Source organism: Apaloderma vittatum, unplaced genomic scaffold, assembly GCF_000703405.1.
Source record: "Apaloderma vittatum isolate BGI_N311 unplaced genomic scaffold, ASM70340v1 scaffold15800, whole genome shotgun sequence".
NCBI classification, from domain to species: domain Eukaryota; kingdom Metazoa; phylum Chordata; class Aves; order Trogoniformes; family Trogonidae; genus Apaloderma; species Apaloderma vittatum.
The window spans coordinates 1-15666 of NW_009692986.1; the positions used below are offsets into that span (position 1 = coordinate 1).

The 15666-nt window shown below is 46.1% G+C and overlaps 1 protein-coding gene across 1 annotated transcript; it reads right to left on the minus strand.

Annotated features, from left to right (window-relative positions):
• Positions 1 to 1901: 1901 nt before the first annotated feature.
• Positions 1902 to 14809, minus strand: SRP72 (signal recognition particle 72kDa; the record flags this gene model as incomplete). The annotated part of the gene is made up of 18 exons (XM_009877209.1): positions 1902 to 2156; positions 3164 to 3323; positions 3633 to 3670; positions 3931 to 4068; positions 4712 to 4789; positions 5185 to 5288; positions 5738 to 5833; positions 6816 to 6880; positions 7452 to 7524; positions 8039 to 8167; positions 8556 to 8687; positions 8867 to 8924; positions 9014 to 9138; positions 9874 to 9905; positions 11049 to 11160; positions 11931 to 12074; positions 12878 to 13001; positions 14689 to 14809. Coding segments are annotated over 18 exons (1904 nt in total), but the record flags the coding sequence as incomplete, so codon positions are not given.
• Positions 14810 to 15666: the final 857 nt, after the last annotated feature.

Sequence of the window (15666 nt, forward strand, 5' to 3'; positions counted from 1 at the left end):
CAACGGGTTCTGCTCCCAGTTCGCCCCCGGAACCCGGGGAAGCAGCCCGGGCACTGCCCAGGCAGACTGGTCACAAGTCAGCGTTTCCATCTGAGCGGCGCCAGACGCCGTGAGAACAGGGGGTTGCGTTCTCCTCCGGGATCTCCTCTCCCCACATCACACCCCAGGCTCTGCGCGGCCGCAGGGCACCGCTCCCGCACATCACCCAGAGACAGTCATTTAGAACAGGCCCCCCCTCTGTGCGGCACTCGGCAGCGAGTGACTCCCTCCAGCCACTCGTAACGCTGTTTGCTCGGGGCTGCTTCTCACTCGGAGCACAGCACACGTTCAGACCCTTTACAGATGCTGCAGGTGTACAGCTGAGATAATAAAGACTGGATTCTAATTAGTTGATTTTTTACTCCATGGGGACTAAAAGTTGGGGTTTTTTAAAGCCACAGTAACATTTCGGTTCTTCTCCAGCTCTTCAGGCCTTTGCTTTAAATTCTTTCAGATGTAGAAACCTTTGCCTTTTGGGCTGACATCTGACAACATTCCCTGTGCTGTTTCTATCAACTGAAAGTCTATGTATGGAAAAATAGTTTTGAGAGATGCTTGGGGGCTACCTGTAGGGTGCCAGGAGACCCAACACGGCTTCCACCTCACCCCAGCTTCCACATGAGAAGCACAAGGCCTCTTCGACGCAGCCCACCACAACTCGCAGCCACTTTGGTTTAGCTCACTCTTGTTTTGCCAAGCTGTCCTGGTCTGAGCTGAACCAGAACCAATTCTGTTCAGTGATTTTACTGTTCAGCTCAGTCTCTTCTGAGGCTGCACTTTCTGAAGTTATCAGCATGTTTTTGCAGACACTGTCTGCTTCTAGAAGTGATAATGCCTGACGTTTATAGATACTACCGGGATTGGTATGCAGAAAGGCTCTTGCTTATTCTGCTTGCTCCTACAAGAACCAAGGTCACCTGTAAAACTTGCGTGCCGCAAGCATCACAAGTAAGTGAAAAGTTGCACCTCCAAGGAAGAGTGGACAGGAGACCCAAAACTGACTAACAAAGTATTCTATTTCATATACATCATATTCAGTATAAAGCTGAAGGATCATGGGGGCAACGGCCAGTGTCCAAGGACCCTGCCCATTCTTCTGTCTTCAATCCTGATCCATGTGTTTCCAAATCCACCTCCTGCATCCTGCTCCCATCTGCTGCCGTGTCTGGTCTGGGACCTCCCTGGTGCCTGTCTGCTCTGCAGTATCAGTGGTGGTTGCCATCAGAGGTTTGGGTTCAATGTTGCTTTCATATACATATTATTGTCACTCTTCACTTGTTAGTACTATTCTTGTTTCATTAAAGCTGTTTTAGTTTCCTTTTCCAGTCTGTAAGTCTCTCTGCCTTATTTCCTTTCCCTTCACCTTTGGTAATAGAGAGCATCTGTCATTCCTCTAGTGGCCAGCCTAGCCCTAACCCTTGACACAAGCCCCCTAGAATAAAGCAGCTGGCATGCAGAAAAGGGGACACCAAATCAGCTGCTGCACACTTTGCTGTCTCTTCTCCTCATAGCCTCATTTTCCTCCTTCAGATTATCTTCTCCTGTATAATCTAGCCCATATGTTGCTTTCCAAAACTCAAGACATAGTCAGACACACTGTCAGATAAATCCGCTAAGGGCCTTAACCACCATATGCAGGAGGAGCACGGACCTACACTTCAAGCAGCTCTTGATTATTTCACATCTTTTACATGTTTGGCAACATGGACAGATTTCCTCTGAAGCACTGCATTTGAGGTTGATGGCAACACCCTAAGTAACAGTGGCGGCAACCTGGTGAGCAGACACATCTCGGTGCCTACATCATCCCTCTGTTCCCCTCAGACCACTGACAGGCAGGACAGAAATCCGGATGCCAACAGTCTTTCGCCAGCACTTGCTTTTGACCTTTATTCCACAGCCAGCATCACCCACTAAGAGAGGGAGGTTACACATCCTGCTTTTACCACCCTCCTTTAGCTCCTTTCTTCTTCTTCTGCTGCTGTTTCTTCTTGGTGGCCGGGGCACCAGCAGGTTTCTGGTGCCTGGGAGGGATGACGTTACTTGTGGCTGACACAGCTGCGGCGCTGCCAGGCCGAGGGGAGGTAGGTGGGCTGCTGGCAGTCTTACTGGCATCCCTGCAGGGAAGATGAGACAAAGAGATACCAAATGGGTTCACAACTACCTGCAAGACGTGGTGCTACTGCAGAGAGCTGACAGTGAAAAATAACGGCTGCCCCAAAAGAGAGCATAAGGTAGCATTATGTATGGGAGGACACTCATGCAATGAGATCTTACATAAGCTTCAACATATATGGAAGGAGTGATGGATGATGGGAGCATGTCTCAAAGCATAGGCAAACACCTCTCACTGATGCTCACTAGATAGTGTAAGTCCTCAACAACAAAAGCAAGGCTAACTTTTGAATAGACGTGTGACAGCTCAAGCAACATGAGAAGCCTTTCAGGCCCCCACGCGAAGGCAGCGCAAACCCAACGTCCTTTCTCGCTCCTTAACCACAAAGGCACCTTTGTGCCAGCTTTCCTGGCAAACACTGCTCAAGCCAACAGTGCCACAAAAGGCTTTTCATACTTCTGCTTTGAGACAGCTGTGTAAAGAGAAACTATCAGACAGCACTGGCAACTTCCCGCATTGCTATTATTTTAGAAGTACTTCCCTCTCTGACATGCTAGTAAGTCACCAACTTGCTGCCACGCCTCAAACACAATGGTAAACCCTGATTCCAGCTAAAATAATGTGTCAATTTCTAAGTATAGTGTTTTCCCAAATCATGCCTTGTCATTCTCCAGCAGCCAAAATACTTGAAAGCAAATAGCTCGAGAGAAAGTATGTAAAAATTTATCTCATTGTCAAAGCTAAGAAAAGCGCATTAGAAGACTATGGGAGTTTCACCTGCACCTTGGCACCTTCAAGCATGCCTATCATATTGTTTCAGTTTTCAGCAACTTATAGGGATCTTCAGAAAGAGCAGCTGGCAGAAGGTAGAAGATGCCAAAGTACAGTTTCATTTGTTCTACACGTGGTTGGTGTGGTGACAAAGCTGCAGAAAAGCACCACAAACCCAGCCCTCCCATCTGCCCAGGAGTGAATCTCCACACCAAGCCCTGTCAAACAGGTACTTACAGTTCAGAGGAGCCAGCTGTGGTTGAACCCTGAGTCCCCTTGCCAACCTGATCCTTCTTCTTGCCCTTCTTGCGTCCACGATAATAGGAACGCTCTCGCATGGGAAGCCACCGCTCAGGGTCAGGAGTCACCTTGGGGTCGTAGTTCTTCGGCAGCTTTCCTGCAGAACATCCCATGTCAGGAAATGAGATTGGGGTCAACACAGGAGAGAGGTATCACATGCATGGGATGTCAGCAGTCAGGAAGCACAAGGAGTCCAACAACCCACATCATCCTATCAGGGTCCTGCTCTCACCTCTGTGGAAAAATGCCCCATTCAAACAAGCTATCATGAAGATCCGGGTTCACAGGGACCCATTTCCAGCAAAGGGCTCCAGCTCCTGGGGAACTGAAGGCTGGCTATATGAAGAAACAATCTGGCGAGCTTTCTGGAGCTGTACCATGCCAACAGCTAGGAAATGCAACTTACCCTTCTTTTTTTTCTTCTTCTTCTTCACATCCCCTTGCCTGAAAATAAAAAAGGAAGCAGCTGCTGTGACACAGAATGGACACAGCAGACAAGTCAACTGCAACTAGCCTTGAAAGAAGCCAAACCGTTCTTAATCTCTTGCAAAACTTCGTCTGCTGCTACCTGAAGCTCCTCGCAGTTAAACGGCTTCCCTTTCCACCAGCCTGCCTTCACTCCAGCAATAACCCCACCACACCAGGTGTGGTTCTTGTGCCATCCCAAAAATTGATGTCAGCAGAGCTACAGCAGCCCACTTTACCCTTGCTCCTTCTGCTGGTTGTCTCCAGTGAGCTTTCCAGCTTTCTTCCGAACATAGGTTGCTCCATGGGAGTTCTCCAGTGCATCAACATCTACTTTCAGTGACATGGTGTCTGAGGAAGGCAAGTGTTTGCTAAGACTGCAAGGGAAGGGTTCAGGGATGCAAACCAGCCAGCAAAAAGATGAAACAGCCCAGTTTATTCAGATAGCAACAGGTAACTTCAGCTTGAACAAATTCGACCTGCTGGCAATGCAGACACCAGACAGGCTTATGGGGCCAGTTCAGGCTCTCTCACCAGCTTCCTACACAAGCTGGGATGAGCTGGTTGACTGTCATGGTCCTCACATTAATGGGAAAACTGAGGCACAAAGCAGCAGCTTCCTCTGAAAGCTGTTCACAAAGGCAGTACGCAAACGTGGTATTTTGGGTCGGTCAAATCTTAGCCGTATTTTATGTGGCACAGTCCTGCATTACTACCACAGGTTTAAGATTTCAACAGAAAAGATGGAGAGGCTCCTATTTTTGGTTCCACCTAGCCCTAAATTATCAATCCTCAGAGAGAAGGAGGCCAAAGACAAAAGAGTCCTGGGATCCCACAGTAATTAAACCAGTTAGGGAAACAGTGTAGCTCCAGACAACTTGACCTGGATATGCAGCTGTTCTGGAGATATTCTTTGCTTTTCTTTAGGTGAGAGTGGGTCTGAACTCCCCACACAGCTGAAATCCAAAGGAGCAATGCTCAAACCCCTCTTTCTTTGCTCTGATATCATCAAAAGGATACACTTTAGCTTTTTCAGGGTCCACCAGGGAGTAGGCAGAGATAAGCTGTGCCAGAGTATGCACGTCTTTTGGGTTTTGCCTTTGTAGGAAGACAAGGACCAAGTTACCAAGGTATACATTCATCCTAAAGACTGTTACCACCATGCAGTGCTTGCTGCTGCAGCATAGCTGCTCTCTGTGGCAGCAGGCATGTCAGTCTGTGGTCTCAGATGTATCGCAGTCATTAAAGCAACCTTCACCACACACAGAAGGCCTCTGGGACAAGTCAACCAGGTTTTCCTTTGAGCATCAGCTATAGGTCAAATGAACAATCTCCTCTCCTTACAAAATATGGCTTTGCATTGGAGGCCCATGTACAAAAGCAACTCTAAATGAGGACCACCAGTCAACGAACATTGTCAGACACTGCCTGGCATCAGAGAGCTGCAGAGGTCTCTGGGTGGAGACCTCCTGTTCAGTTACCACCCAACTCACTTCCAGAGCTCTTCCAAGTCGCTGATTGCTTCCTTCTTCCTGCCATGCTTTAGTTTGAAGTTGGCAGCTTCCCTTATCAGCGACAAATGGACAGGAGACTTTGGCTGGAAAACACAGCAGCCATATTTAGTTCCTTATTACCAGAGCATGCAGCCCAGCTCTAGCTGGCTTTAATTCCCTTGACACGTGGCCAAGAAGAAACAAGTTGGCACACTGTCATGTCAAAAGTAGGCCACGTTTGCACTCTGGGATGTGAGGCAAAACTGCATGGGACAAGGCCACAACATTTTCTAATCAGGCAGAAGGCCTGACTGCTACATTCAGGCACCCACTGACCCACTCTCCTAATCTGACAGGAGCTGCTGCTCCCTGTTTACAACACATCTAAAATAAAGAAACAGTGCTAAAATGAGCGATCACAAAACAGGCGCTCACAGGTCTCCAAAGCCCCAACTGGGTGAGCTGCTGGGGCTATGCATCAACAGGATGAATGGGACTAGCTAGAAAAGACCGAGACAAATCCTTGCACATTAGCTCCTCTGGTCTGACTTGCCTGGAATTGCTGATACCACTGGATAGCCTGCGTGAAGACTTCGATTGCACTGTCAATGTCCTCTTCATGACTGTACATCGTCACCAACGCAGACACCTGCAAACATTCAAGAGTAGATCTTCACACAAGCTCTCTATAGCCACAGTGTCAGCAGTTAAATGGCAGGATTTCCTAAAGGCAGAGTCAATGTGAACTTTCTGCCCTGTCCCTAAAAACCAGCTGTGGTAACAGGATATCCAGGTGAGACCTTCCTCCCCTGGGGCGTCCCAGAAAAATGTCTCCACCTCTCCTTCCCCTATAGCACAAGCTTAAGACTGCATTCACAGAAAGAACCTTCTTGTCTTGGCACTTTCCTTGCTTGTCACTGGATGCAGTTCCATTAGAAAACCTTTCTCTTCTCCCATTCTCTATCCCAAGAGCCACGAAAAAAGAAACCAGCAGTGAAGACATGATACAGACACCACCTGTTTGTTTACACCCCAGTCAGAACTAGAGGTGACACAAGGCAAGGAACTGGTCTTGCTGGCTGCCCTCATGAATTACTCTGATAATTCGCACTTGCAATGGGAACAGGCCTACAACTGTCAGTCGCTGCTCAAGATGCTGACACTGCACACCTAAGCTTTTTCAAGGTCATCAGGCTTTCCCAAATATCAGATGTAGAGATGCACACAGACCAGAATGACACTGTGGGGATGGAACATACAGCACTTTCTCCCTAATGCCTGTTGTCCTAAAGCCGCTTCAAGAACTTCTCAACAGTACCTACCAGCAAAGCGGCTGCTCCAGTCACGTTACGCAAGTAATTCCAGGCAACACACAGGCCTGAGGAATTACGAGAGAATGGGAACACAGGCAGAGAGCACCTCTGCTGACAGGCAGAACACTTCCATGGCCACATTCAGGCCACCTGATGCAAGTTATAATCCAACTTTTGTCCAAGACAAGGAAGATGGGCTCAAATTTCCTGCAGGCACTCAGATCAAGTGAAAACCACATGGAAGAGACAAGGAGTGGAGAGTACAAAGCTGTGCTACAAGGGAAAAACCTCACCCAGTTCATACTGAGTTTTGCTTACCATACCAGGCTTGTGCTGCAGTTCTTCTATGCTCCTCAGGATCATGCAGGCTTTGGTGACACTGCCTAGAAGAGAGACAGGGAGGAACATACTGTGAGTGGCATGATAACACTCCACCCTGCCTGCGAACTTCCAAAAGTAAACAATGGTGACATCACAATCCCCTTTCTCAGAACACCTCCTGTTTCCAGGAATTAAGGACAGGCCTCCATACAAAGAATCTTTCTGCCCCTGTCACATCCTTCAAGGGTTCAGGAGCAACCTTTCTGCAAGCATGGTCTTCCCTTCCAGGAGGACCTCTGTGCTACCCACCTGTATAGACGAATGGTAGCACCAAGGAGTCCCACACTGCTCCCAAGACCCTTCTGCCCCAGAACAAGTTCAGCTCTATTATTCACAAAGACTGTGCATGTCTCTGCCAGAAATCTGTGCAGCCTGGACATCTACATATTAAGCTAAGAGTTATCCTGACATAGCCACATATATACAATACCCGACTGAAAGCATCTCTGCTCTGCACATGTGTCACAACAGTGACTGCAGCAAAGATTTCCCTATAGCCTGTTTTTCTCACCCCTTATACCTTATACTATTACCACGTGCAGACTCTTCCCAACAAAGGAGGACACTGGATACCTTGAGCAATTTTTAGCTGGGCCATCGTCAGCTTGATCTCAGCTGCATTGGCAGGGTGTTGGTCTGCAAACTCCTAAGAGTCAGAGGAAAGAACAATTGTGTGGGTGCCAGGCTGCTGCTCTGGTGAATCACATCTCATGGTCAGAGTCACAGCAAGCTGGCAAGAGCCAAAGAAAGCTTTCCAGCACAGAAACGCTTGAGCACACACCAGAGAAGGGCATCAAACCGTGCTAGCGGCCCATAGCACCTCTCAGATTTAGGTCCCAGGCCACTCACTCCTTTCAAAAAAAGAGGCTGTTGTAAACTGCTTACAAGCAGAGCAGGAGAGCCCGCTGCTTACCCTAGAAGTCTACTATAGCTTCCTAAGCATAAAAATCAGAGGTGCAAGGGAACTATTTTCCTTTAAAAGTGGGACTGTTCAGTTGGGTGTAAATGCTTTCCAGCAGTATTAAAAGAAACCTAAGTAAGCAGTCAGAAATCCTTGGAAATTTAAACCTAACAAAATAAGCCAAGGGAAATAGCACACCAGAACACAAAGCACAAGTTTAAATGGAGCTTGGCCAAAGGAGTACTTTTTTGTAACCTACCTGCAGAAGCCCTACAGCCTTTGCATGCTGCTTCTCACGACACAGTTGGGCTGCCTGGATAAGCACAGGGAGCAGATGCTCAGGGCTCTGTGACTGCAGGCTTGCTGACAGCTTGCGGCACTGATCTGCCTGAGGAGTGGTAAGAGAGAATACACTTTTCTCAACCTTTGCAAGCACTTAACACACAGCTAACATCAGCTGTATCTAAGAAGAAATGCTAGTGATGGCTTCCCTGAAATGGGTACACTGAACCTCTTAGCAGGACTTCAGATGCATCTGAGAACCCCACGTACCCCTTGTCTTCTAGTCATCTCAACACAGTCCTCCTTAAAGCAATGCTCAAGTCACTACACAACCAGCTGGCTGTTCTTTTAAGGATTTTTTTTTTCTCCTCACCCACGTGCCTGACCCAAGTGGTCTTACCTTCTGACACAGAACAGCTGCATATCCATTTTTGCCTAGTCAAACACCCATAGAGTATATCTGTAGCTACTTAGTGCAGATCAGTTTCTCCTACCTGGTTAGTGTACATTGCCAGCAAAGCTTTGTTAAATTCAATTGCTTGGAGCTGTTTCTTGGAGAGTTTATGCTCAACACCTTCTGCATTGGTCAGCTTCACCTTTTTCTTTGAGTCAAAGACATTTTGGTCCTGGAGAAATCAAACACCATAAGAAGACTTCTCTACATTCCTTGAAGAAGAAAAAGTCTCTGAATCTGTGATTTAATTCTTATTTAGGAAAAAGTCTTTCCTGATTATCCCCCTTCTCTCCAGAGAAGCAGAGAACCAACAGGAAGGGCCGCACTGAAAGCAGCAAAGTAACTGAATACCTTGTTAATTGTGATGATGTTGTTTGCAATGACAGCAAGCAGTCCGACATCTGTTGGCCTGCAGATAAGCAAAACAGAAAGTACATTGTTATTAATCAGTCTCCCTATGGATAGAAGACTGAGCATTTGTTTTAAAAGAGCCCTCACTTCAACTTAATTATCTGATTGTAGAGCTGTAGAGCATCCTCTGTACGACCCTGCAGCTGCATGATATATGCCATCTGCCCATGAATAATGGCCAGTTCAGCCTCAATGTCTTCCTCTGTCACATCCTGAAAGAAAATAAAGGCAAAAAGAAAGAAAAGCTGCCATCTCACCTCTCTTACCCTGAATTCAGCATTCTGCTGGCTAATGTCTATGAGCTCTCTTGGGTAGTATTAGCAGCAAAGCACCCCAGCCACTACAAGTGAGGGTTGCAGCACAGCACAAATACAAGCATACGTGGATTAAACCAGGAGAAGAAGAAAGCTTCACCTACTCTTGCAAGAATGTGAAGATGCCCATAACTTGTGCGCTGAATCTGTCCCTCTGCTTGAACCAACAACAGTGATTACAAACTCCATTTCCCACCACCCACTCAGCGTGTTCATCCACAGGTCGCCACGTGTTGCCTGATCTAGTCGAGAGGTGGCGTCCCTGCCCATGACAGGGAGGTTGGATTAAATGATCTCTAAGGTCCCTTCCAGCCTAGGCCATTCTGCGAATCTATGATAGCAGGAGGTTTCAGACAACCCTGTACCCATCCTGCCTGCACGAGCACGGGCAACTGCGTGAGGAGCGCAGCAGCAAACAGCCAGTGGTGTTAGAGTCACCCTTCTGCAACGGCCACGATTGCTGCCCCAGCCTCCGAAGCAGGTACCAGCAGCAGTGCTGAGTCTTGCTGGGTAATGTAATACTGCAGGGCAGCTTTGGTTGCTCTCTGGCTACAGGCAGTACACTTTTATGACCGCACCCTTGTTCACGCTGGCGCAAAGCGAACACTTTCCAAAGCAACATCAAAAACTTACAGAGTCTTCCGACAGCGACTGGCGGCACAGCTCTAGGAGGGAAAATAAAATGAAGAACACAATTCAGAAGGCCTTAGGGAAAAAAAAAACCTAGAAGAATGGGGAAATGTACACTTTTTTCACATGTCCCTGTAACTTCTACAGCATTACAACAGCACACCAGACTACAAGTGTGATGATGATTGGGACCAAGTGTGAGGGAGAAGACTAGATGACGCAGAAGAAACGCTAAACGCACAGGAGACACCATCCCTCCCAAAGACACCTTCGGAGCGCAGAGTCACACAGTCTCTCCTGAACAAATTTCCTTAAACCTAAATCCCGATCTTTTCCACAGGGATCACTCAGCTGCAACTGCACACCCCCTTGGAAGTGCTGCAAGCCTGCAATATTCAGATGACATTACCCTTTATGGGGCAGCAATTCCATCAATTTTCACTACAGATACCAGTCACTTTTTAACTGTCTCAAATACCTCACTAGAACATCACTTGTTTTGCTCTCCGAAGGACTACTATCACATAGGTTCCAAATGCAGGTGCTCAATATATCAGTTTTAGGGGAGAACTGCTACTCTATCATCAAAATTGAGACAGAACTGACCTAATTATTCACAAGAGCAATTAGATCAGAAATAAACTAATTCATCCTAACTCTCCATCCCAGCCTTTTATTTTTCTTTTTAAACACACACAAAATCCCCCTCCGACCCCATAGAAAAAAATCCTCACAAGAAGAGCTCATTTATTGACTTCTTACTAATTTCACACCTAATTCAGACATTAAGTATTTTTATTTTTCATAGTACACATTTAAATATACATATACCAATGAAACTAGGAGTCCGAATAGATGAAACATCTCACGCTTATGAGAAGAGATTACACTTATGATGAATTTCTACTTCAAAGAAATGCTCAAAGGCACTGAACACCAGTCAGGGGGCTGTAAGAGAGCCAGGAGATGGTTCATGCCACATGGCTGTGGAAAAGAGCTGCACAGGAACAGTTCCACAAAAACACTGTTTCTGTCAGGAACCATCTGGAAACTTACAACAAATCCTGCTGCTGGTCAGTTTTTACATTTTCAAAAACTCTTTCTGTCTGATTAAGCATGTCTACAGAGTAACTACTCCTATCACACAAAGCTTCCCTCTCACCTCACCATGTTTTTACCTTCTGCTTTCTGTAGTTTTTTCATTGCTTCATTCAACTTTCCTTGCCCGATCAATGCACATGCACTGTTATAACACAGCTCGTAGGTAGCTTCTCGAAGGCCCAAATCCTCCTAGCACAAAAAGCAAATGTAACACTGCATAAACACCAACCAATCTACACAGATCTGACAGGCAACGGATACAAGCTATAGTTTTCATGTACCTGCAAACTACCCCTTGCAAAACAAATTTAGAGGCAATTCTAAAGGGGGACACACCTAGCCAATAATTCATCGTGCAAAGGATCTTCCCTCACACTACACAAAGTCAGAGACAACTGACAAGGCAGCAACAGAACTCCAGCCTGAATTTGGGGACTACTTAGGCTGCTAAAAGAGGGCAAGTAAGAATCACTGCTCTAGAAAATTAGGAAGCAGATCCACAGTGCTGAACAGAAAGCTGAGCATGCTGTACACACCTCCAAGGACAAACATTTCTGAAAAAATGAGATGGTTACAATCCACACTGCTCATTAACAAAAATATTCCCAAGCACGGCTGGGTAATCCAGGCAGTTAGCTTTACCCTGAGCAAGAGGGCAAAGAGGCAGAGGAAAGTGCTAGTCACCACGGGTGTTCTGCCTAAGGCAGGCTTAGAGAGAGGTACTTTCTGCTCTGCTCGGACATCTACAAATAAGTCTCCCAGAGATCGAAGGTGAAGGATAACTCATGAACAATAAAAGTGTTTAGTCCTCTGGAGAGGGGGAACTACTAAGTGATCTTCATCACTGAGAAGTTATTAAGAGACAGGGACGCATTTCTATCTTGCTGAGTACCTATGACTCCATACCCTTTATTCCTTGGCTCTCACTCGTACACACATACACGTACATACTTACTTACCGGCATCACCTTCTCCCATGTGCTTTGTGCTGCCACAACAGCAGAGAGGTTGGTTTTTCTCTCTTCCTCATACTCATCCTGGGAGTTACGGATGAGATCCCGGTAGGCAGCCAGACAATCGTCATAACGCTCCAACCTGTACAACTGAATAGCGGAAGGGATTAGCCTTCAGAACAATATTTCCCTGGGTATGCTAGCAACTACAGCTTCCTCCCTCCCACGTGGCTTGGCACCAGCAGAGCATCATATCTTTTAAGCTCAGTATGACTAACATATGTATCTTATCTTTACAAGCAAACTCTTTGCAAGGACTCTAGTAAAGACATCAGATACAGGCACACAAACGGCACAGTTCTTACTCCTAAACCAGCTTTTTTAAAAGCAGCAGTTTACACAGTTTTTTCCTCAAACAGTCTTTTTCCCCCATTAGATCACCTCTCTGTGAGAAAGGTTAAATGAATGGTCTTTCACGCAGCTGAGAGAAAATAGCTAATTCTTCACAAAACTGTTCAGATCAACCAGGGAGAAACCAGAGAAGAAACGCAACTTCTTCTCTGCTTCACTTTTAACACCTGTAGCGGCAGGTCCCACAAACCATTCCTGGGATAGGTATCTAATGCAAACAGAGGGCTCAACACAAGTAAATCTCATCAGCTCTCTGCCACCCTCCATCCCCCTCAGCCAGATGGCTATTATCAGGCAAGAAAGGGAGAAGGAGTCACAAATAGATTGTTCTGTTTCAGCAGCAACAAGATGCCTCCAGCATCATCTCTGCCTCCAGCAACAGGTGATTGAAGCTCCACAGAAGCTGGAGCTGTTGGGAACTGTGCCTCTCCTTACCTTCAAGGCACAGAAGGAAATTCTGTCCCCATATTTGCCCCACATTAGAGGGGGGACAAGGCATCCAGCATATGAAACTCCTACCCAGAAGAAAAACGTGTAATTACCACTTGTCCATAAAGCTCCTTCAGTTTGTCTGTCTGCTGACTGGCACTCTGAATGGTCTTGAGAGCATTTTCAATACGATTCAGCCTGTATTCACAGTAGGCCTTCTCAAAGGCAATAACGTCACTGCAAGGACAAGACAAAGGCTGACAGCACGCACTGTAGTCTTCGTTCAGCAGCATTCACCCACCCGAACACACTTCTTTGAGCAGTCACAGACTGCTACGCTCCCAAAGAGCCAAACACCAGAGGTGAGCACGTGATCCCAGATTACTGAATTATGTATCTGTTGAGTGCTGAAAATATCTTAAACCTACTTTGCGCTCAGCAGAAAAGGAATATCAAAACTTCACCTAAAAGAAAAAGTTCCTTTTTTTCTGATGTTTCCAGACGTGGCATTTCAAATGTCTCCCTGCCCCACCACCTCCTCCTGATTATGTGAATCAAATCTTAAAAGTAAAACAATACCAAACTTCCTCACATGACTCCTTCTTAAGGAGAAAGCATATCAGTACAGCAAAAGATTGTTACTGCAAGCTTTCAAAGACAATTGACTCAGACAAAGGAAATTCTACAAAACCCAGTCCCTCTTACAGTTTGACACTAAGCCAATGGTAACATTAACCTATTCTGAAATATCAGCATAGGAGAACTGCAGCAAAAGGTTTTGCTGATATTAAAACTAAATTGGCTTCAAAGCAAGCTCATGCCAGCAGGGAAGCATTATCAAACACACAGAACCTTGAGCGCTATGTTCCACCTACCTCCTGAGTTACTACTTAAGTCAAATTAAAATCAAGCAGTGCTGCCCATAGTTCATCACTGGTGCCACTTGTCACCTGTTTCTTTGCCTATCAAAAATTATATCAGTTCAGCTGAGTATTAAGGGAGTCTGAAAACAAATAAATGGCATGAAGAATTAAAGCTAAGCAGTCGGCCAGCCTCAGTGCAGGAAAGGACAACTTCAAGACACAGCAAGAACCATCACCTTCCCTGCTCTGCAGGATATAGAGAGACACACAGTAGAGGCAAGCTAAAGAAATTATAGGGAGGACACAGAAGCAAATTGAATCTAGAGAAATTACTCTTCCTCCTCACCATATGCTAAAAAAAAAAAAAAGTCGGAAAAACTTAAAATAAACATCTTTCATCTCAGGAAAGAAGAAATTTGTGAATAAGGTAATTACATTTAAATCAAATGCGAACAGAAACAAGGGTAGCTTCTCATAGCACTCATACTAGAACACGCTTTTCTGGAAAGCTCCTTAACAAGAGAAGTATCTGAAATATAAAAATTTTGCTGCCAGGCAGTACTTGGTTAACAATTTTCATTCCAGTCGTTACACAAAGAGAAACTTTATTAGGAAGAAAATTAGAATTTACTTAATAATGCAAATATGAAGCTTGACTTGTTCTCAAACACAAGCAGTCTCCAAAGTCTTGAGTTTGAGAACATGCACAAAGGGCTTGCACCACGCCAAAAGCTTGCTGCTGCTGTCCAGGACTTGTGCCTTCTCTCTTCCCTTGAACCAGCTATGGTGCTCAACCACATCAACAAAGAGAATCAGCTCATGAAGGTGGCTGAAAACTAGATCAGAGACAACCCCTTCAACAGCAACAGCAAGACGTTAGACTGGCTCAAACTCCAGACTCCTTCTCACACACAGAATAAAATGGTGTTTCACTCGGAAGCCCGATCCCAATGGCTCTGAGCACCTCCTGCTCTTAATTTTGCTGCCTGCTAGTCCCCTGCAGCAGCTTCTCAAGGAAACACAGTTTCATATTTGGTAAAGTACAGCAAGACACAACTCACCTGGTTAATACTTTAGTGTGGGTGTTGATTACAGCGAGGGCCTCCTTGAAGTTCCCGTTCTGGATAAGACACACTACTTTACACTGAAGTGCAGTCACATCGTCTTTGCTGATCTGCAGTACTGGAGGAGAAACCAGTGTCAATACAAAAAGTTTTCTAAGAGCTAGATGTTGCTACAGTCAGAAAAATCCAATCGCAAAGAGCAGTCACTTCAATTTGAAAGGGTCCTTGCAGGGCTTGCTTTGGCTCAGATTATGAAACAAATCCCGTTAGCATAAAATAATCCAGTCTAAACACTAAACTTACCCAAAGTGACCTCTGTGCTAACAAGGTTGCTCTACGCACCTGGACAAACCTTTCACTGGCATTTCACTTCCAGGCAGAGAACACAGTGCCAAAACTTGAGTATCATGTGAAGCATTTACAGAAAGAAAACCACCTAATACAGAAGAACAGAATTGCTCCAGACAGGTAGTCACTTTATATGCTAACACTTTCTGCCAGTGAAAGACAGTGAGGGAGAACTAGGAGAGAGAAATAGGTCTTGATATCTGATTTTTCCACGTCACGCCAACTTTCAGATCTGCAGGAACAGGAGATGAGACCCTACCTTCTACAAACTGCAAAGAGAGAACTTTCAGCCATGAAGTGCCTTACATTGCAATCCCATTTCGGATACCAAACTATCAAAACAACGCATATGAACTGGGACACTCGCTCCCCAGCAAGTTATCGCTCCCAAATCAGCTGGTCTGTATGCAAGACATTACTCCTCCAGTTCCCGGGCTGAAAAGCCCTCCTTCCTTTCTTCCACACACCAGCAAAACCTAAGGAAAACCCAGGAGGAACTCCGAAGGCCTGGCCCCAGCAAGGGCTCCGTGATGCAACAGAACGGACCCACGGCCCTGGTGCAGGAGCAGGGCCTAGGTGGCTGCCCCGGTCGGTCCCCCCAGTCCCCCCACCCCTCTTTTGCCGCCC